Source organism: Pelophylax lessonae (genome assembly GCF_965119305.1).
Source record: "Pelophylax lessonae genome assembly, chromosome: 12".
Lineage (NCBI taxonomy): Eukaryota > Metazoa > Chordata > Amphibia > Anura > Ranidae > Pelophylax > Pelophylax lessonae.
This window is the reverse complement of record NC_138779.1, coordinates 40,380,525-40,402,207: the sequence shown is the minus strand read 5'-3', so window position 1 is coordinate 40,402,207 and position 21,683 is coordinate 40,380,525. Positions and strand designations below refer to the sequence as shown.

The window sequence follows — 21,683 nt, the reverse complement described above, 5'->3', positions numbered from 1 at the left end:
AATGGTATTGAGAGAAAATTGCTTCAAATGAAGGAAATATATAGTTTTCACCAGAGTCACTAGAACTAGTGTCCCCATTGGAAGATTTTACCTCTATTCTTGGTCCGGTGACAACTTAAGCTGTCTCTCACTTTTACTCTTGGTGATAATGGTCACCAGGACAAATAGGGTGAATCTCAACAGGGACAAAGCAATTAAAACCTGACAGGTGTTCTAATCCCTCTCCTTTCTATCCAAAACCGAAAAAAAAAAAAAAAAAATAGTTTTGCTTTTAGTTATACTTTAAACTGGTGTTTCCCTGCAATAGAAGAAGCAATATAGTCACCTGGTGGCCGTTGTCTTTTGCCCTTCCATCTTTTTCAGCCTTTATTAGTCTCTTTGGCATTTGACACATCCTAGTGTTTTGAATGGCTATGTCCCACACCGCATGCCCTGGTTCCTTCCTCTGACCTTTACATCAATTCAGGACTCAGTAGTGACATTGGGGTTTATAGGAAGGAACCAGAGTGTGCAGGACACGTGCACCTCAGCACGCCCAAAAGCCAGAGAGAAAAAGAAGACTGTCAGGAAGGTAGGAAACATGAGCTACCGGTGATTATACTGCCTCTTGTAATACACGGGAGTGCTAGTTTGATTTATTAAGATGCATGACAGGGTCTCTTTAAAGATTCTCTTGTCACTTTGAACACAGTAAGGGCATGTTCACACTTGACTACATTTTTAAAGCTTGACAAACGTTCCTATAGCATTAGTATGGACGTTAGACTGGCGTTAAGGAGCTTTAGTAATGGCGTTAGACTGGCATTTTACTAGCGTTAATGAGGAGTTAAAAATTCTTCACAAACTCCCTATGTGCAATTTTGAAGCATTTGATGAGAGTTAACCACTTAAGCCCCGGAAGATTTTACCCCCTTCCTGACCAGGTGGTATTTTGCGATTCGGCACTACATGACTTTAACGGACAATTGCGCGATCTTGCGACGCTGTACCTAAACAAATTTGATGTCCTTTTTTTCCCATAAACAGAGCTTTCTTTTGGTGGTATTTGATCACCTGTGCAATTTTTTGATCATGCGCTATAAACAAAAAAAGAGCGACAATTTTGCAAAAATAACAATATTTTTCAAATTTTTTTATATGAAATTCCCCCCAAAAAAATTTAAAAATCAAAATTTTTTTAACATTTTCGGCCAATTTGTTTTATGCTACATATGTTTGGTAAAAAAAATTGCAAAAAGCGTATTTTGATTGGTTTGCGCAAAAGTTATTGCGTTTACTTACAAAGGGAAAGATTTTTGTCATTTTTGTTTTTATTTTTTAACGCGTAATGGCGGCGATCTGTGATTTTTTTTTTTTTCTTTTTGCGGGACTGCGACATTGGGGCGGACAGATCGGACCCTTGACTGACATTTTTGACACTTTTGGGGTTACCAGTGACATTTCTACAGTAATCAGTGCTATACATATGCACTGTTACTGTAAAATGACACTGGTAGTGAAGGGGTTTACTTTTTTTGAGAGGGAGGGGTGGTGTGTGTCCCTAGGGGCGTGATTCTAACTGTGATTGGCTGTGGCTTGAGCTGTAGGAACAGTGATCAACGGTCCTACATAGTAGAACCGTATGATTACTGTTTCTACACAGGGGAGAATGACAGGTGGCTTGTTTACATTAGCCGCCTGCCTTTCTCCCTCTCCACCGACGATCGCAGAGTGACCGGCGGACATCGGATCCGCCGGTCACACGCGCGGGGGGGGTCCGTGACTGCGCGGGAGCGTGCCTCCGGCGGTGTGCACTCGCTCCCCAGAGCCTCACAGGCTAGTGATGTACCCATACGTCACTTTGCCTGTGAGGGGCTGACCACTGCAGTATATGTACTTGCGGCGGTCGGCAAGTGGTTAAAGAGGAAGTAAACCCTCCTCTGTAACTTGTACCTATAGGTAAGCCTATGATAAGGCTTACCTATAGGTACTGTAAATATCTCCTAAACATATACCGTTTAGGAGATATTTACCTTACATGCAGCCAGTGACGTCACTGGCGCATGCGCTCTGAAGGAACGGTCGCTCGTGACGTTCCTTCAGAGCTCCGTGCCGTGACCGTCGGCTCCCGCGCGCGTGCGTGGGAGTGACATCACCGCGGCTCCGGCCAATCAGATGGCCGGATGCCGCGATCCCGGAAGACGGGCTACTGGACAAGTCGCCCGTCATACAGGTAAGCGGACTGCACGGCAGGGGCTCGTTCTAAGGTAAGTATTTCATAATGAGCTAGTATGCGATGCATACTAGCTCATTATGTGTTTCTCTTGCAGGTTGCAAAAATAAAACTTTTTTTGGGGGTTTACAACCTCTTTAAGGTGCGTTAAAACCGCATCACGAAGGCCTATTTTTAAATGGGAAGTGGCATTACAGGAAAATAACTAACTTTTAACGCCCCGCAACTGCCTGCAAAACGTTGCCATAGACTTGAATGGGAGGTGTTGAAAGGCTCATGTCGGACTTGACATGAGGCTTCAATTTTGAAGCGACACTAACATTTCATATTTTCATAATGTGAACAGCACTGTGTGCTGTGCATTGTATGATTTGCATAGGGGTTTGAGGGGCATTTTTTTATTTTTAAAACGGACAATTTTTATACATTTTTTAATAGTAAAAACAGATATAAGACAGCTTGACAAAAGCCAAAAAGTGCCCGCTTACAGAGCATACAACAGAAAGGCATGGTTAAGAAGGATGAATCCCAAAGAGGGAGATAACATTTGTTAACTTCAAGCCTAGTAATAGCTGCTCAAAGCTGCAGTGTTTCATCTACGTCCCGACTACACTTTCGTACGTAACCCAGCGGGAAAAGGCACTGTGTTGAGTACAAAAAACAAACAGACAAGAGAAAGACTAAAAAAAAAACATCCACCTGTCTCATAATCCCACCGAAATCCAGAGTACCCATCCGCTCACAGCGCCCCTATTTTAGGGAAACATCAGGCTAGAGGAGTTGCCAAAATATCTCATAGATCCCATACCCGGTTATGAGCTTCAAGAGAGCAAAGCAGTCAGGTATTCAATCCTCTTCACATCTCAGATCCTAGAGTGCAAAACAAACAGAGGGAGGCTCCCGTTTCTTCCATTCAAGAGCAACTAAAGCCTCGTACACACGCGTCGAAAATTGGCAGGGAATTTTCGGCCAGCGTCCGATCTGCCGATTTTCGGCTTGTTAGTATGATGCTTCCGACAACCGACTCCGACTTTTCGGCCGAAAAAAATCTGGTGTGCAGACTATAAAATTTTTGTTGGCCGTCAACACAACGGCCGATTTTCGTGCAGTCAGTACAGATTTCGACAGGGAAAAATCTGATGAGCAAGTCTGGGCATGCTCAGTGAAGAAAGAACACAAAGAAAACAACCCAACACATGACATCACTTCTGAAGTAGAATTTTGTTGGGCGAGAAAATTTGTGTGCAGTCTAGGCACATTCCAACCAACAAAACACAACTCTGGACAAAAGACGGACGATCGGTCGGCCGATAATCATTGCGTGTGTACGGGGCTTAAGCATCACGCAGCAGTCCGCATGTGTGCAAGGTGTTTTTTTTTAGATAACTTAGAAAAAGAAGCAGATGGGAGACCTAGGAGAGCAGTTTTGGGATTGAAAGGCACCCAGGATCTGAAGATAGAATGGAGGAGAGAGTGAACCATCTGCCAATAGGGGACGATCAATGAGCAAGACCAGTAAATATGATACAATGTAACTATGTCTTAATTACAGCGCCAGCATCGACGATCATCCGAGTCATATATGGAATGGAGCAAGTCTGGAGTTTGGTACCAGTGATACAGAATCTTGTATTGGTTCTCTTTATACATGGTACAGATTGAGCACTTAGACACCTATGACCAAATAAGTTGTCATGTTTTCAAAGGTAGCTCCTCACCCAGGATCTGCTCCCATTTTCACATATAGGCATGCCGAGGCCTGAACGATGATGTATCTGTGATTAAAAGCTGGTTAATACGAGAAATCATACCTTTGGAGGACAGACTCTCCAGGCAGATTTTTTCAAACTCCGTTAGAGGGGAAAATTGGAGGTTAGTCACGAAGGACTATGCAAAATTATGTTTCTCTTACGTCCTCCGACAGTCGCCGCCTCTTCATATTCGTCACATATGGGGTATTAGACTTTGCTCCGAAGGAGTAGCTAGGCAACAGAATATGTTAACAATAAAGCTTTAACATATCCCACCCTCAAGGGGTGGTCCCCTCAGTCAATACCCTCCTACTTCCTGCAACCATATCTCAGTTTTAATGTCTAGCTTGTCAGGAGTGGCTGGCTCTCTCTGTGCTGGGACTTTTTGTCCCAGACTCTTTCTTCTTTTTGATATTTTGTTTGAGTTTTCTCTCTACCTTTACTTAGCTGTTATTTTTGTCAGCATTAGTTGGTTCTTCGGACGAAGAGGATCATGCGGACTGGGTCTCGGGCTGATCCCCCTGGTCGCAGGTCGTGGGTCAGTGGCTTCCCAGTCTGCCATCGAGCGTTCAGCCAGGTAACGCTCCTGGCACGGTGAACGACCCATCCCTGTTCGGTGCAGGGATGATTGGTGAGGTGGCTACCTCACCGGACGCTGTGCGGTTTCTGAACCGCCATTGTGTGCGTCTTGAGTAGCGACTCTCCCTGCCTCATGTGCAGCGGCTTGTTCGCCTGTGCGGGTTCCCCACGCCATGTGAGGTAAGTGTATCTATGTGGGGACCTGTCTGTCTGGGGGGGTCTCAGTCTGGGACTGTGTAACCTGCCTTTAATCACACTGCTTGTCTCCCTATCTCTCGGCTGCATGCTGTGGGCTGCAAGGGGGGGGGGGAGCTGTATGACACTGAGTATGTCAGGCTGGGCAGTGTGAGGAGCTGTGTGCTGTGGGGCATGTTTTTAATGGCATGTTGGGGCATATACAGCGATCGCTGCGGCGATCTAACATATATCCATATTATGGGATGATATTGTGTGTGATTTTATGCACTGTGGAGCGGCGATTTCGGCGCCAAACGGCGCCATTTTACCGGCGCCCGCTCCGGCCGCATGGTTTACATGCACGGCGGCCATTTTCTTGTAGCCTCCATAGGCTTACATAGAGCGCCCTGGCAGCATCACTTCCTCTCTCCTGGAAGCACCGATCGAGGCAGCAGCAGCAGCGGAGTCTCCTCAGGTTTTATCCTTCTATTCCTGTGTTCCATTGCCTGTATTCAGTCTGTATATTCCCTGTGGGGGTCTCATTGTGCCTGAGTGTGGTGCGGTGGGCTGCGCTTGCCGCGCTTGCTGTAAGGGGGCAGTTAACCCTTGGTTGTCTGGCATACAGGGGCAATGGATTCTCAGGAGGGCAAATTTCCCACAGTCTTGGTGGAAAGCCAGGGGACCGCTGTTTCCCCCCCAGGGGGGGATTTGGCCACTATTGTGGCTGGCCTTGCTGCACAGGTGCAAATGCTGGTGGCTGCTCAATCTACTAAACGGCCCAGAGTTGCTCTGTCCTCTGATTCTGAGGGTGAAGGTGATGGGGCTGTTCTGGCGGGGACCCCCCTATCGGGGTCCCGCTCCTCTCTGGATCTAGTGGGGTCTGAGGTAGAGGCTGAAGTTGAGGGGGTTGATAATTCTCCCCCTGGCTCGCCTGAAGAGCTTGCAATCATGGATGAGTTGATTGCTTCCATTAAGCAGACGCTACGTTTGCAGGACGAGGTGTGTCCCCCAGCTGCCTTGGCGGCTTATGGGACGCAGAGAAAACGCAGGACGCCGCAGGTCTTTCCCTGCAATGCTGATTTTCAGCGCGCTGTTAAGGACCAGTGGCGCGATTTGCGCAAGCCTTTTGCGGTACCAAGTAAATTTAAGCTGCGTTATCCTTTCTCGCCTGCCACTGATGAACGGTGGTGTGTACCTCCGCCAGTAGATCATGCTATTGCGGTTTTGAACAAAGCCACTGCGATCCCGGCAGAGGGATCCCCTATTTTCCGTGATGCCACGGATAGGAGACTGGAGTCTCTTGCCCGTCATACTTATTCTGTTACGGGTTCTATGCTTAAGGCTCTGTTTGCTTCTCTCATGGCGGCCCAGGCGATCGCAAGTTGGACGCAGATGCTTAGGCGCGTCCTAGTGGCCGATTCGGCCTCAGCGGCGACCCTGGATATGGTGGATCAGATCCACCAGGGTGTCATGTATCTGTGTGATGCGGACCTGGACCTGATTCCGTTGGCCGCGCGTGTGCACAGCGTGGCGGTGTTGTCTCGCCGCCTGGTTTGGTTGAAATGTTGGTCGGTGGACCAATCTTCACGTAAAACCTTAGCCAATCTGCCTTATGATGGGTCTCGCCTTTTTGGGGAGTCCCTGGATGTGTTGATTAAGGGGATTACTGGGGGTAAGAGCACTCTCTTGCCCCATTTCCCCAAGGCTAAGGGGGCTTCTGGGAAGAAGCATGCTAATTTTCGGCCCCCTCAGGGGTCCTTTCGTGCCTTTCGGCCGCACTACAAGGGCAAACCGTTCAAGGGCCAGGGCTCTCAGAAGAAGCCCTGGTCTGGAAAACAGAAGTCCGGCCAATCCGGACCTGCGGCCCATAACAGTTCGGCCTGAAGGGGCGCCCTCACCCAGTTTTGGGGTGGGGGGACGCTTGCTCGGTTTTCTTCAGCCCTGGTTGGCCCGTGTGCGGGACAGATGGGTTCTGGAAATCGTTCGATCTGGTTACATGATCGAGTTTCTCTCTCGGCCAGAGAGCAGATTTTTTCCCTCAAATCTACAACTGTCTCCAGAGCGCCTGCGGGATCTGCGCCTGGCGGTGCGGGACCTGAGGGCTCAGGGAGTGGTGGTTCCGGTGCCTCATCGGGACAGATTTCGGGGGTTTTATTCCAATCTGTTCACTGTGCCCAGAAAGGAGGGCAAGGTTCGTCCAATTCTGGACTTGAAAGCTCTGAACCGCTCTGTGCGGGTTCGCAAGTTCCGCATGGAATCCCTGCGCTCGGTGGTGGCTGCCCTGGTTCCGGGGGAATTCATGGCCTCCATCGATTTGAAGGATGCGTATCTTCACATCCCCATATTCGAGGGTCATCAGAGATACCTTCGATTTGCCATTGCGGAGGATCACTACCAGTTCGTGGCGTTGCCCTTTGGGCTCGCCTCGGCTCCGCGGGTCTTCACCAAGGTGCTTGCACCGGTTCTGGCATTATTGAGAGCCCAGGGCATTTCTGTCCTGGGGTATCTGGACGACATTCTGATTCGGTCTGCGACCAGTCAGGGTCTGGAGAAGGACCTGTCTGTCACGATGCAAACTCTGCAGGAGTTCGGTTGGACGATAAATGTTCCAAAGTCGACTCTGAGTCCGTCGGTTCGTCTTCCCTATCTGGGAATGATACTGGACTCGGTGCAGGCGAAGGTCTTCCTGCCGGAAGACAAACTCAGGACTCTTCAGGAGGAAGTCAGGTCCCTCAGGGACGTTCCGAACTCGTCTCTGCGGACGTGTATGAGATGTCTGGGATTGATGGTCTCGGCTTTCGAGGCGATTCCTTTCGCGCAGTTTCACACGCGGGGTCTCCAAGCGGAGATCTTGTCCAAGTGGGACGGGCGACCTCAATCTCTGGATCTTCAGATCTCGTTGAGTCATCGCACCAGGGAAAACCTCCTGTGGTGGCTCCAGTCCCCGTTGGTGTCCGGGGGCAAGTCGTTTCGTCCGATCTCGTGGACGATAATCACCACGGATGCCAGCCTGTCGGGCTGGGGTGGTGTTCTGGGCGTTCTGTCCGCCCAGGGGACCTGGTCGGAGGGGGAGTCTTCCCTCCCGATCAACATTCTGGAATTGCGTGCGATAAGGCTCTGTCTTCATCGCTGGTCGGACCGGCTGCAGGGCTGCCCGGTTCGGGTGCAGACGGACAATGCCACGGCGGTGGCCTACATCAACCACCAAGGGGGCACCAGGAGTGCCCGAGCGGCTCGAGAAGTGGCCGACATTCTGTCTTGGGCCGAGACTCATGTCCCGGCGATAACGGCGGTTCATATTCCGGGAGTGGAGAACTGGCAGGCGGACTATCTGAGTCGCCAGACCCTGGATCAGGGGGAATGGTCTCTCCACCCGGCTGTCTTCCAGATGTTGTGCGCGAAGTGGGGTCTTCCAGATGTGGACCTGTTCGCGTCTCGCCTCAACTACAAGGTGAAGAGGTTCGTGGCAAGGACGCGCGACCCTCGGGCGGACGCGTCGGACGCGTTAGTGGCCCCGTGGCATCAGTACAGGCTGATGTACGCGTTTCCACCGATTCAGTTGCTGTCCCGGTTCCTTCGCAGGTTACACTCGGAACGCAGCACGGTGATTCTTGTGGCACCGGACTGGCCTCGCCGGTCCTGGTACGCAGACCTCGTGAATCTGGCGGTCGACGCCCCCTGGCGTCTGCCTCTTCGGGACGATCTACTGTCTCAAGGACCGATTTACCATCCTGCTTTACAGTCGCTGGCTTTGACGGCCTGGCTGTTGAGACCGAGGTCCTGAAGGAGAAGGGTCTCTCTCCAGAGGTTGTTCATACCTTGATCAACGCGAGGAAGTCTTCCTCGGGAAAGGTTTATTACCGTACTTGGAAGGCCTATTTTGCCTGGTGTGAGTCCAGGGGGTTTTCACCCCGCACGTACTCGGTTTCCCGTGTGCTGTCTTTCCTTCAGACGGGTGTCGATCAGCGTTTGGCGCTGGCTACGATAAAGGGTCAGGTGTCTGCGCTGGCCGTTCTGTTTCAACGTCCCGTAGCTTCCAACTCCTTGGTTGGCACTTTTATTCAGGGTGTGCGGCATCTGGTTCCTCCTAGGAGGGATCCCTTGCCCCCTTGGGACTTGAATCTAGTCCTGTCTGTGTTACAACGTGCTCCTTTTGAACAGATCAGGGAGATCTCGTTGTCTATGTTGTCCAAAAAGGTCGCCTTTTTGGTGGCGATCACTTCGGCTCGCAGAGTGTCGGAACTGGCGGCTTTGTCCTGCAAGTCTCCGTACCTGGTTGTTCATTTGGATAAGGTGGTCTTGCGACCTAATCCTTCTTTTCTGCCGAAACGAGTTTCGGAATTCCATCTTAACGAGGATATTGTTTTGCCTTCGTTGTGCACGAAGCCTAAACATCCTAAGGAGGTGAGATTGCATTCTCTGGATGTTGTTCGAGCGATTAGGGTTTACCTTAAATCGACTGAGTCTTTTCGAAAGACGGACTCCTTGTTTGTTCTTCCAGAGGGTCCTCGGAAGGGCATGGCGGCTTCCGCCTCTACCATTGCCAAATGGATCAGGCAGACCATTGAACAGGCTTATGCCTTGCAGGGGAAGGTTCCCCCTGTGCCTGTGAAGGCGCACTCTACTAGATCTCTGAGTACGTCTTGGGCCTGTCGTCATGGGGCTTCTGTAGCCCAGGTGTGTAAGGCGGCGACTTGGTCGACCGTGCACACTTTCACAAAATTCTACAAAGTAGATGTTCAGGCATCGGCGGATGCTTCCTTTGGCCGCAAGGTTCTTAGTGCGGCTGTTCCCTAGGGTCCCTTGTTGGGGACTCCTGGCTGTTGGGATAAGTTTTGTATCCCCTGGTTTTTTGTCTTTTCCTGGGTTGTTGCTCCTGTTGAGCACTTATTTTTGCTGTTGCCCAGCTAGTTCCTTCCTTTGGTAAGGTTCCTTTCTTTGATGTGGAGACTGCGTTGCCTTTCGGCGCGGATGCGTTTCCCACCCCTCATGTTTGCACTGCTTTGGGACGTCCCCATATGTGACGAATATGAAGAGGCGGCGACTGTCGGAGGACGTAAGAGAAAACGGAATTTTTGTAAAATCTTACCTGTAAAATTCCTTTCTCTGAGTCCTCCGACAGTCGCCGCCCCCGCCCCTCTTTTGGGGTTTGTATGTATACTCTACTGCTATTCCACTAAAACTGAGATATGGTTGCAGGAAGTAGGAGGGTATTGACTGAGGGGACCACCCCTTGAGGGTGGGATATGTTAAAGCTTTATTGTTAACATATTCTGTTGCCTAGCTACTCCTTCGGAGCAAAGTCTAATACCCCATATGTGACGAATATGAAGAGGCGGCGACTGTCGGAGGACTCAGAGAAAGGAATTTTACAGGTAAGATTTTACAAAAATTCCGTTATTTGTAAGTAGCTAAGGAAGGCCTGCCTAGGCAGGTAAAAGGCTTCCTGCAGGTCCTGGAAGGTCTGTAGTATTCTAGTTCTGGTGTCCACCAACTGACCAAAGTTAAAGAAGTCCCTTTCCATCCAAAAGTGAGACATTTGCAAGGTCAAACTGTCCGGGACATTGGGCATGAACAGAAATTAAGTTGCCAATGAGGATGTAATAACTTGTCACGTCGCCAAAGGGAGCACAAAAGCGACATAGGTCCCAACAGTCGCAGGGTGTCAAGCGGGGCATCAGTACTCCACAGCATGGAGTGAGGCAAAACACTGACGTCACACTCTCCAACTTGATCAATCAGAGAACACTTTGCATTCATTCAGAGGATACAAACCATTCCCTGAATGGCACCTGTATTCACAATGCATCAGGCCAGCCACTTAGCACGGGACCCAGAAGCAAGTGGAGATCACCGAAGAAGTCTCCAGGGGCATCACCCAATTATGGTAAATGCATAGTCACATTGGTCCAAGCGTAACCATTGTAACTATGTAAGAGTAAACCAGACCTGCAATTCATCTTTAACTCTTGCAGTGCAAGATGGCCCCATTGCAAGGGTGGATTTTTTAAAATTGTCTTGGAGTTGGGTTTAGCTAGCAGCTTTCTGTGTTGGGAAGAAAGAACTATTAGCTGGTCATAATAGAGCCTTTTAGCAAAATGCCTGAACTAGGTGTGCTATTCATGGCCACCAACTGTTCATTCATTCTCACATGCCGACCTTTAAGTACAGACAGCAAATGTACAGTACATTGCTTCCCTGAGGTTGCATACCTTCCATCTTTTTGAGATAGGAACAAGGGAAACCTGTTAGCAAAAGTATGTAGGCATAGGACACCCCCCCCCCCCCCGCCATACCCCCTTAACGAAGACTTGTACAAAAAATAATGATTGGTTAAACCTAAAGTCCTTTTTTTACCACTTCCCTTTGTTTATATTGGCTTTTGGAATTTACAAATGCAGCAATTTAGAAATTGGATGAAAGGTTTTGCACTGGGAAACCCTTTTTGATAGATAAGTAGTGCTTTTTATATACAACGATATAGATCAGACCAAAATGAGGGACAAATAAGGATGAGAGGGGGATAAGGATGAGAGGGGGACTTTCTACAGTCAGGTCCATAAATATTGGGACATCGACACAATTCTAATCTTTTTGGCTCTATACACCACCACAATGGATTTGAAATGAAGCAAACAAGATGTGCTTTGACTGCAGACTTTCAGCTTTAATTTGAGGGTATTTACATCCAAATCAGGTGAACGGTGTAGGAATTACAACAGTTTGTACATGTGCCTCCCACTTTTTAAGGGACCAAAAGTAATGGGACAATTGGCTGCTCAGCTGTTCCATGGCCAGGTGTGTGTTATTCCCTCATTATCCCATTTACAAGGAGCAGAAAAAAGGTCCAGAGTTAATTTCAAGTGTGCTATTTTCATTTGGAATCTGTTGCTGTCAACTCTCAATATGAGATCCAAAGAGCTGTCACTATCAGTGAAGCAAGCCATCATTAGGCTGAAAAAAACAAAACAAACATATCAGAGAGATAGCAAAAACATTAGGTGTGGTCAAATCAACTGTTTGGAACATCCTTAAAAAGAAAGAACGCCCCGGTGAGCTCAACAACACCAAAAGACCCGGAACACCACGGAAAACAACTGTGGTGGATGACCGAATAATTATTTCCCTGGTGAAGAAAACACCCTTCACAACAGTTAGCCAGATCAAGAACACTCTCCAGGAGGTAGGTGTATGTGTGTCAAAGTCAACAATCAAGAGAAGATTTCACCAGAGTGAATACAGAGGGTTCACCACAAGATGTAAACCATTGGTGAGCCTCAAAAACAGGAAGGCCAAATTAGAGTTTGCCAAACAATATCAAAAAAAGCCTTCACAGTTCTGGAACAACATCCTATGGACAGATGAGACCAAGATCAACTTGTACCAGAGTGATGGGAAGAGAAAAGTATGGAGAAGGAAAGGAACTGCTCATGATCCAAAGCATACCACCTCATCAGTGAAGCATGGTGGTGGTAGTGTCATGGCGTGGGCATGTATGGCTGCCAATGGAACTGGTTCTCTTGTATTTATTGATGATGTAACTGCTGACAAAAGCAGCAGGATGAATTCTGAAGTGTTTCGGGCAATATTATCTGCTCATATTCAGCCAAATGCTTCAGAACTCATTGGGCGGCGCTTCACAGTGCAGATGGACAATGACCCGAAGCATACAGCGAAAGCAACAAAAGAGTTTTTTTAAGGGAAAGCAGTGGAATGTTATGCAATGGCCAAGTCAATCACCTGACCTGAATCCGATTGAGCATGCATTTCCCTTGCTGAAGACAAAACTGAAGGGAAAATGCCCCAAGAACAAGCAGGAACTGAAGACAGTTGCAGTAGAGGCCTGGCAGAGCATCACCAGGGATGAAACCCAGCGTCTGGTAAAGTCTATGTGTTCCAGACTTCAGGCTGTAATTGACTGCAAAGGATTTGCAACCAAGTATTAAAAAGTGAAAGTTTTATTTATGATTGTTAATCTGTCCCATTACTTTTAGTCCCTTAAAAAGTGAGAGGCACATACACAAAGTGTTGTAATTCCTACACCGTTCACCTGATTTGGATGTAAATGTCCTCAAATTAAAGTTGAAAGTCTGCAGTTAAAGCACATCTTGTTTGTTTCATTTCAAATCCATTGTCGTGGTGTGTAGAGCCAAAAAGATTAGAATTGTGTCCATGTCCCAATATTTATGGACCTGACTGTATATCTGAAGGAAGCAAAAACAGGCTAGGTCCACAGTTTTAGATTAGAGTTGTAGATTGAAAAATTACATTTTTAAGAACATAAAATAGCAAAATGTTCATCTGGCTCATTCTTGGATCTTTAGGAACAATCTTGCATTAGGATCACTAGAGGACATATACTACCAAATTTTATTGGCCCCAGATTGTATAGAAGGCTTTACTGCCCAATGTCATCACTCCTCACTGTTGTAAACTGATGTTGGTCAGAAATTGAGGAGGATGGGAGATTGCAGACATTGCACAGCTTCAAAACCATGAGTTGTATTTTAAGTTTGACCTTCTTCATGCCGCAACTTAATGAGCAGATGGGGAGGAGAATCCAGCACTTAATATGGATGTTCTTTGACATTTTGTTCAATTTATAAAGATGAATGGTCACTGTTGATTATATTCTAGTATTGTTTCACACAAGGTCTGCTTTTAGAATTTCTTAATTTAATTTTTTTTTTTTACTCATAATTGAATATATTTGACTTTGAGTCGAGCTCTGGTGAGTTTTATTGGATTTAAATGGGCAAAATATTGTTCCTTGGCTTTGAAGGAGCTGAAGAAAGAGGCCATAAAATCTCTCAGTTGGCAGCTGTGACCATAGGAGGCCTCCGGGAATTTTTTTGTAGTATGTGAGGAACAGCTGAAAGTAAACTGGGAATTCCCCAAATTCGCTGTGTCAAGTCTTCATACTTGTGCTATGTAAATCTACTTTCCACGGGTAATAATTACTGCTTCAGTGCAAGCTAACGATGAAGTGTTTAGAGCCTGTTTTCACATCCGTAACAATTTCAGGTCATAAACGTGTGACCCAGAACGCTTCAACAGGCTGGCAGATGGAGTGCTTTTCAGAAACGAATGCTGGAAATCTCTAGACAGTGCTATTTTTGATTCCACTCTTCTACTTAAACTAGATTTAGACCTGCGTTGCAGAGGCTGCCTTTTTGAAAATAGAACAATTATATTGGTTACAACCTTTGGCATGAATTAAGAAATTAAATATAAAGCCAAAACGTAAGATTTGGATAGCGAAGGATACAGTTTTAATCATTACTAGGTGTCTCATTGGGGAGATTTCCCTTCACTTCCTGTTCACCAATGCAGTGTCCCCCCCCCCCCCCTCCCTTAGACAGTTGTCTTCCATACCTTAGGCCCCATTCACACCAGAACATGGTATGAGAAATGCCCATTTCTATGCGTATTTCACACAGCAGGGAAACTCATTGCCTGGCTAGATGCATGCTTGGGCCATTAAATGTTAATGGAACCCCAAATGCAACAAGTAGACATTTGGTCATCCTTTATTATAGAAGTATTGAAAGTACCTGATGATTTTTGCCAATCCTTAACTCATTGAGGGGGTTCATGTTTGACACTGACTATTCTAAGAAAGGAAATAGATCCCTTCTAATGCATTCAGATTACATCTTCTGCTCTCCTCTGGCACATACAGGATGCCCTAACGCAGTGGTTCTCAAATCCGGTCCTCGGGACCCACCAACAGGCCAGGTTTGCAAGATAACTAAATTACATCACAGGTGATCTCATTTGCTTCTCAGTGATTGCAGTATTCTAGTCTGCATCCCCCAAGGTAATACTTAAAATCTGGCCTGTTAGTGGGTCCCGAGGACCGGATTTGAGAACCACTGCCCTAACGAAGGGTCTGCTCCCTTAGTCAGCCATTTGTGTGTATGATAGCGCTGGATGAATAAAAGTGAAAGTTGCTTCAGATGGATCTGCAGTAAAGTGATTTTTCCTTCAAAGAAGCAGATCCATGATAGAAATGTAATGTGGGTGGACCCAGTTTTGGTCCCAGGCTGCTTACCCCTCTGATAGCGATAAAGGAAGCGCTCACCAGATGGTAACTTCTTGGATGTGTACTGAGGGGCAGCTGGTACAAAATTGTATCGCACTTGAAGGACCTTTTGAAACATTTAAGCCCAGTTCACACTGCAATGACGTCCAGAAGTCAATGTAAGTCATGCCGAAGTCAAACCAAAAGAAGTGCAGGAGCCTTTTTCTAAGTTGGAGCGACTCGAGTCACTCCTATTTGATTGGTTCCATTGCACTTAATGGGGCATGACTTTTCATGTGACTTGTGCTCTCAAAGTTGGAGTGCATGTTGTACCAGTATCACAGTTCACACTGCAATGACTTACGTGCCGGCATCCCAAGGTGACTTCCATGCCGGCATTCCAGCGTGAATTCTGTGCCGGCATTCCAGTGTGACTTCTGCGCCGGGAACCCCGGCTTGACTTCTGCGCCGGGAACCCCGGCTTGACTTCTGCGCCGGGAACCCCGGCTTGACTTCTGCGCTGGCACCCCCGCACCACTTCTGCGCTGGCACCCCCGCACGACTTCTGCGCTGGCATCCCGAAGCCGACGTCCCGGCGCGACTTCGAAGCCGACGTCCAGAAGTCAATGCAAGTCATGCCGAAGTCAAACCAAAAGTAGTGCAGGAGCCTTTTTCTAAGTCGGAGTGACTCGAGTCACTCCTATTAGAATGGGTCCATTGCACTTAATAGGGCGCGACTTGTCATGCGACTTGTGCTCTCCAAGTTGGAGGGCATGTCGTACCAGTATGAACCAGGCCTAAATGGTTAAAAGCCTCAATACAGCCAACTGCCTTTAATGCCACCGGAAGACATTAGTCTTTATCAAGCCTTTCCACAGCTCTCCTAGTGCATTCTGTCATGCTTCTATTAACATTGTCTGCTCTAGCCCTGAAGCAGGGGGAGGCTTTTCCCCCCGAAACGCATTGGATGTAGTTAATGATCTTAACCATTAAATGTTTCCTTCAAGTGAGATGAACTTTTTTATCTGGCACTCCTCCGTACACATCCAAGAATTTATTGTAGTCAGCCAATGACATTACAGGCTGATGAACAATGGCAGCCTTTTGGAGAGTGGCATGCAGGATGGAACCCAGGAAAGCATTAAGGAGAACATAATTCCCCAGCCACAGCTACATCGTGGTCCCTAAACTTATCCCCACCCAATTGAACCGCGTTGGGGGAAGAGGTACTTTTGGTCATCTGACCTTTGACTAAAACTTGTTAGTTCCGGTATTTGGGAGCTTTTTTGTGATAATAAATTGAGGGTTTGAATGTTAAAGCGGGTGTAAACCCGAAAAAAAAAAATGCAAGACAAAGGCATAATCAGCTAGTATGCATCGCATACTAGCTGATTATGTATTACTTACCTTAGAACGAGCCCCGACACGGACCCCCGGACACCGATGCGGGCGCTGCCATGATCCCTCTGCGTCTCTTCCGGGTTCGGCGGCTCCGGCACTGTGGTTGGCCGGAGCTGCGATGATGTCACTCCCGCGCATGCTCACAGGAGTGATTTTCTGGCAAGCTCCCGGCAAGGAAAACTGAAGGTCCCCCTACAGGCTTACCTGTAGGTAAAAGTGTCAGAAAGCGGGATACTACCGCTTTAAGTGTATTATGGGCTAGCTTAATTGTTAATTGCAGAAGCTTTAGGTGTACGCAGGCTAAGTATTGTGCAAGTATAATACAGCTAGGTAATAGTTCTTACAGAGATCACAATCCGCTGACCATTCCATAATTTGCCTTTCTCTCCAGAAGCATGTGGCCATCTGTGTTCAGGCATCATTCAGGGTGAACATCCACTTCCTGAGCTGAGATGCAGGTTTAGATTTAATAGTCATGTAAATCATGGTGTCTGTGCAATTCTTGGTTCTATTCACAAATGTCTAACACAGGCCAGCTCCCTGCTGCAGACTGTCCCCATGTGACTTGCTACAGCAAGTTACAGCATTGGAAAGGAGACTGAGAAAATGCTTTCTTCTGCCCGCAGCAGACTGATGACATCATCTCAGCCTAGGCAAAGTCACTGGACTGAATCTCATTCTACTGTATATTAAGCCATGTCTGGAATTTATTCATGCAGACTTGTAAAGTTCTTAAAATATTGAAATTTAGGCACGGGGAAACAAATTGTGGTTAATTTTTGGCAGACCTATTAACACTTTCTCTTCCATACTGACAGGAATCCTTTTTTATTTTATTTTTTTCTTTATTTTATTTTGCTCCCTTTTTTTGTTTGAAGAGTTGTGGACCATGATCACCAGCAACGTTTTCTTCTTTTCAGGCCAAGCAGTCCTTAGCGACCCTAACGAAAGATGTCCCCAAGCGACATTCCCTTGCCATGCCAGGTGAAACGGTCATCAACGGGAACCAGGAATGGGTCATGCACGCCGACCTCCCGCTTACTGCAGCCATCCGACAGAGCCAGCAAACGCTTTACCACGGGCACCCTCAGCATACCGTAGACCGGCAAGGTTTGTTTCCAAGTATTGATCTGTCCTGGTCTTCAATGGTATCCAGGCTATTAGTCATGACCTAAACTTTCCTGCTAACAGGAGACATTGTTATTAGGAGTGTTAGATGACCTCAACCTAATTAGGTGCATGTGTTGACAGTCGTTACATGGCCAAGTTCCCAGCGGAAGAATCGTGGGAGTAAATCTTTGTTCTCAATTCACTAAAGAAACACATTAAAAAAAGGAATTCTGTATTTTTTTTTAAAAAAATAGATTTTTGTTTTTTATATACTGTAAATTCTGCAGATTCCTGCTAACCATGAAAAAATATGTGTCCAGCCAACCCTCCGATACACAGCCAAGTTCCCAGCAGTCGTAGGAGTAAATCTTTGTTCTCAGTTGACTAAATAGTGCAAGGTATATATATATATATATATATATATATATATACACACACACACACACACTATATTACCAAAAGTTTTAGGACGCCTGCCTTTACACGCACATGAACTTTAATGGCATCCCAGTCTTATTCTGTAGGGTTCAATATGGAGTTGGCCCACCCTTTGCAGCTATAACAGCTTCAACTCTTCTGGGAAGGCTGTCCACAAGGTTTAGGAGTGTGTTTATGGGTATGTTTGGCCATTCTTCCACAAACGCATTTGTGAGGTCAGGCACTGATGTTGGGCGAGAAGACCTGGCTCGCAGTCTCCACCCTAATTCATCCCAAAGGTGTTCTATCGGGTTGAGGTCAGGACTCTGTGCAGGCCAGTCATGTTCCTCCACCCCAAACTCGCTCATCCATGTCTTTATGGACCTTGCTTTTTAGCAAAGCACAACGTAAGGTGTCCTGTGTGTTGTTTTGCATTAAAATACAGCCTGGTCTATTTTTGCATGCAGCGCACATGCATTATGGAGGTGCATGGGGTGTAATTTACAATGAAAGGCACTGTAGTGCACCAACACATGTAACGTGGGGTAGATAACTCTAAGGCCCCGTTCACACTGGGGCGATGCTACTTCCCAGGGCGACATCCGATGTCGCGGCGCGCTGCTCGCACCGCGACCTCGGAGCGGCCGGCACGGACTTCATAACATTGAAGTCTATGCAGGTCGCTCCGGGTCGCCCCAAAGAAGCTCCGGACCCTTTTTCTAAGTCGGAGCAACTTGTGTCGCTCCTATTAGAACGGGTCCATAGCTTCTCAATGCAAGGCGACCTGTCAGGCGACCAGGTCGCCTGACAGGTCGCCCCAGTGTGAACGGGGGCTAAATGAAGGTTTGCTAAAGCAGTGTGTATTATAAACAAATTGCCATTTTTTAATTAGTTATCAGTCCTTTTTTTTCATTCAGCCTCACTGATCTCTTGGAACCTCTTTACAATTATTTTCTGTCTCCATGCACTCCAGTGATGGCTGTATGGAATTTCTCAGGGTGGATTTCCTGATGGTGACAACATTGGACCGTGCCTTTGTAATGTGTATTAAAGCTCCTTAGTCTCTATCAGAAATCTATGTGGCAAGGTTGACCATGCAGGAACTTAGTGGTTCTAAAGGCAGAAGTCTTTTACCTTAGTGCATTCTATGCATTAAAGCGGAGTTCCGGCCTCAATATCGAAAAAATAGATTTTGGGCCATCTGCATGCTAAGGGCCACCTGAAAAAGAAATGGATGCTCCCGATTTTTATTTTTTTTTGGTCACTTACCTTGTAATTGAAGAAAATATACTCCCCTTCCTTCCACTTCCTCCCTCTGCGGCCGCGGCCCGCGCCGTCTCTACCGGCTTGCGATGACTCCTGGGAGCTGAACGTCATCGCTCCCAGGAGTCAATGCACCTGCACCGGCCCTGCTCTCACTTCCGGTGCAGGCACGTCATTCCCTGCTAAACAGCTTCTGGCCATGCCCAGAAGCTGTGCAGGGATGCCGCGCCTGCACCGGAAGTGACGAGCAGGGCCAATGATAGGCATTCTGGGACTCCAACGTCACTGAAGAGGATGCAGAAGAGGACGCGCTGGCTTCAGCTGCCCACACCTGAGATGGCAGCGCCGGAGAAGAAATTTTCAAGGTAAGTATTTCTTCTACTTAAGGTAAGTGCGACCCGGGACAGTTCAGAGGCTATCCATTGTGGAATGTACTAGCCCTGACTGTCCGGGGATATTTTTATCTAAATTTGACCCCCGAGGCTGGAACTCCGCTTTAAGGTAAAAAAATCTTCTGAGCGCACCTCCCTCCACCAGCCCTCGTACTTAACTGAGCCCCTTCGCGATCCAGTGATGTGCATTAGAACAGCAGCTCTCCCAGGTCTCTGTTTTGTCTCCCTCTCCTCTACTCAGCAGTGGGAACCATTGACTCTTGCTGCTGTCAATCACAGCCAGTGAGCCAATGAGGTGAGAATGGGGCCATGCCACGCTGTGTATGAATGGACAATGCTGTTGAGGCACTCAGCATGAGTCTTGCTATTGGGGGCACTCAGCCGAGGGGAGAAGCCAGGACCGCTGGCGGGGGACCCAAAAAGCAGAAGATCAGGGCTGCTCTGTGCAAAACAATTGCACAAAGCAGGTAAGTATAGCATGTTTGTTTTTTTGTTTTGTTTTGTTTTTTAAATCATAACCTTAAGGCTCCATTTACATCTAGGCATCTGGGATCGCTTTTGATCCCTGTCACTTCCAATGGCACCCTGATTGTCGCCTGACGAATAGTGGTAAATTCGCACAAACAGAATCGCCGGACGCCTGTCACCCAAAAGAAGTTCCAGAACAACTTTTGGGCGACCGGTGTCCCTCCATTCTGTTTGCACGATTTTACCGCGATTCACCAGGTGACAATCGTGGGAAAATCGTGCCGCGACCAGGGTGCCATTGGAAGTGAAGGGGATCGCAAGCGCATCTGGGGATTTGGGATCACGGGCAGAATCACGGTGATTCCACCTGCAATGTGGGACGCCTAGATGGGAACAGAGCTTTAGAATCAGTTTAATTAGGAAACGGGGCAAAGTCACCCTATAAAGGAAGTGTCTGAACAAAGACCATCATGGCAGGACCACCAACTATTTTAATAAAAGCTGCAGATTTAAAAATGTATTGAAATGACTTTAGCACGTTCAATCATAAAAAAAAGTATTTAGTGAATGGGTTTACTGTGTAAAGAACAAAAGCACATCAGAAGAATGTTACTAGATTGTAAGCTCTCAGGAGCAGGGCCCTCTAAATCCTCTTGTATTACATTGTATGGTAACTGTACTGTCTGCCTTAATTCATAACCTTCATAACCTAATTCATAGCACCAACACAAACTGTTGGCACTATATAAATCTTGAATAATAATAATAGCTGAACACACAACGCTTTTCTGAAAGGACTTCTTACCATCTCTGGGCCTTTCCACCGGGTAAGATGGAACCGGCACACTTGTATGGAATTCTGTTTTTGCTGTCTAATTCTTTTATTTCATGCGGTTTTATTCTTCATTAGGTGTCAGAGTAAGTCCTTGCCATTCTCGGCAACCCTCAATCATATCCGACGCATCCGCCGCGGATGGTGACAGATCGTCCACACCTAGTGATATCAACTCACCAAGGCACCGAACGCATTCCCTCTGCAATGTAAGACGGTAGTGTAGGTCTCTTTTTTTATTCCTCTATTCTATCCATTCCTGAGCCTTTTCTTGTTTATCTGTTGCTGTCACTGTGCATGCTGGATGCCTGTCTGCATAGACTGGAAGAGGAGAGGATGATGGGTAACGGCCGTGTTCCATCGAGCAAAGTCGTCCGTGTGTCGTCTCCTGGATACAAAGCCGAGGAATTTGAGTTGACATATGGAAGTGAGGAAAATGTATGTGTGTGCGAATAAAGGAGCGCGATGATTAATTCCACATCCGCCTCTGTCAGGGGAATAAGCTGCTGGTAGACAAACAACAGAATCGTCCTGGGCATCAGAAATAAAACTCTGGGTCGTAATAATGTCAAATGAAATATTTATGAGGAAAGTAAAAAATGTCAAATTAGTATCTTGGGAATTTGCACATCGGTTTTGATTAGGCATAATTGTTGCCATAATGAAATATAAACTGGATCATAGCAAATCACTTAAAGAGACAGAGAAATCTATGTGGTTTACAAAGTTGTCTTCTAAAGTCTAAGCAGATCCAGGGGTTAATGTACCTCGACTTATCTGCTAATGCACAGGTCCTGAACTGGGGGTATCCATACCACGTGGGGGGTAAGAACCAAATCATGGCAGTATGAGGCTAGAACTTTGAATGACTTCGTTTTTTATTGAATCCGAATTTTCTGCATTATTAAGCCTAAAATCTAAAGCCTTGTACACACGCATCGATAGTTGGCCGTGAATTTTCGGCCAACGTCCGATCGGCCGATTTTCGGCTTGTTAGTATGATGCTTTCGACAACCGACTGCGACTTTTCGGCCGAACAAAATCTGGTGTGCAGGCT

At 47.1% G+C, this 21,683-nt stretch overlaps 1 protein-coding gene across 5 annotated transcripts in view; it reads left to right on the top strand.

Moving 5' to 3' along the window:
* The window catches only part of LOC309567856 (kazrin-like), a 228,340-nt gene that overhangs the window by 198,196 nt on the left and 8,461 nt on the right, over positions 1 to 21,683 (top strand). For 3 of the 5 annotated variants that reach the window (XM_082273358.1, XM_082273356.1, XM_082273357.1), the window contains 2 exons: positions 17,065 to 17,254; positions 20,705 to 20,835. In XM_082273358.1, the coding sequence (XP_082129484.1) occupies positions 17,065 to 17,254; positions 20,705 to 20,835 (321 nt within the window). Of the gene's footprint in view, positions 1 to 17,064; positions 17,255 to 20,704; positions 20,849 to 21,683 lie in introns of all 5 variants that reach the window. The other 2 variants (XM_082273360.1, XM_082273359.1) reach the window with 2 other exon arrangements.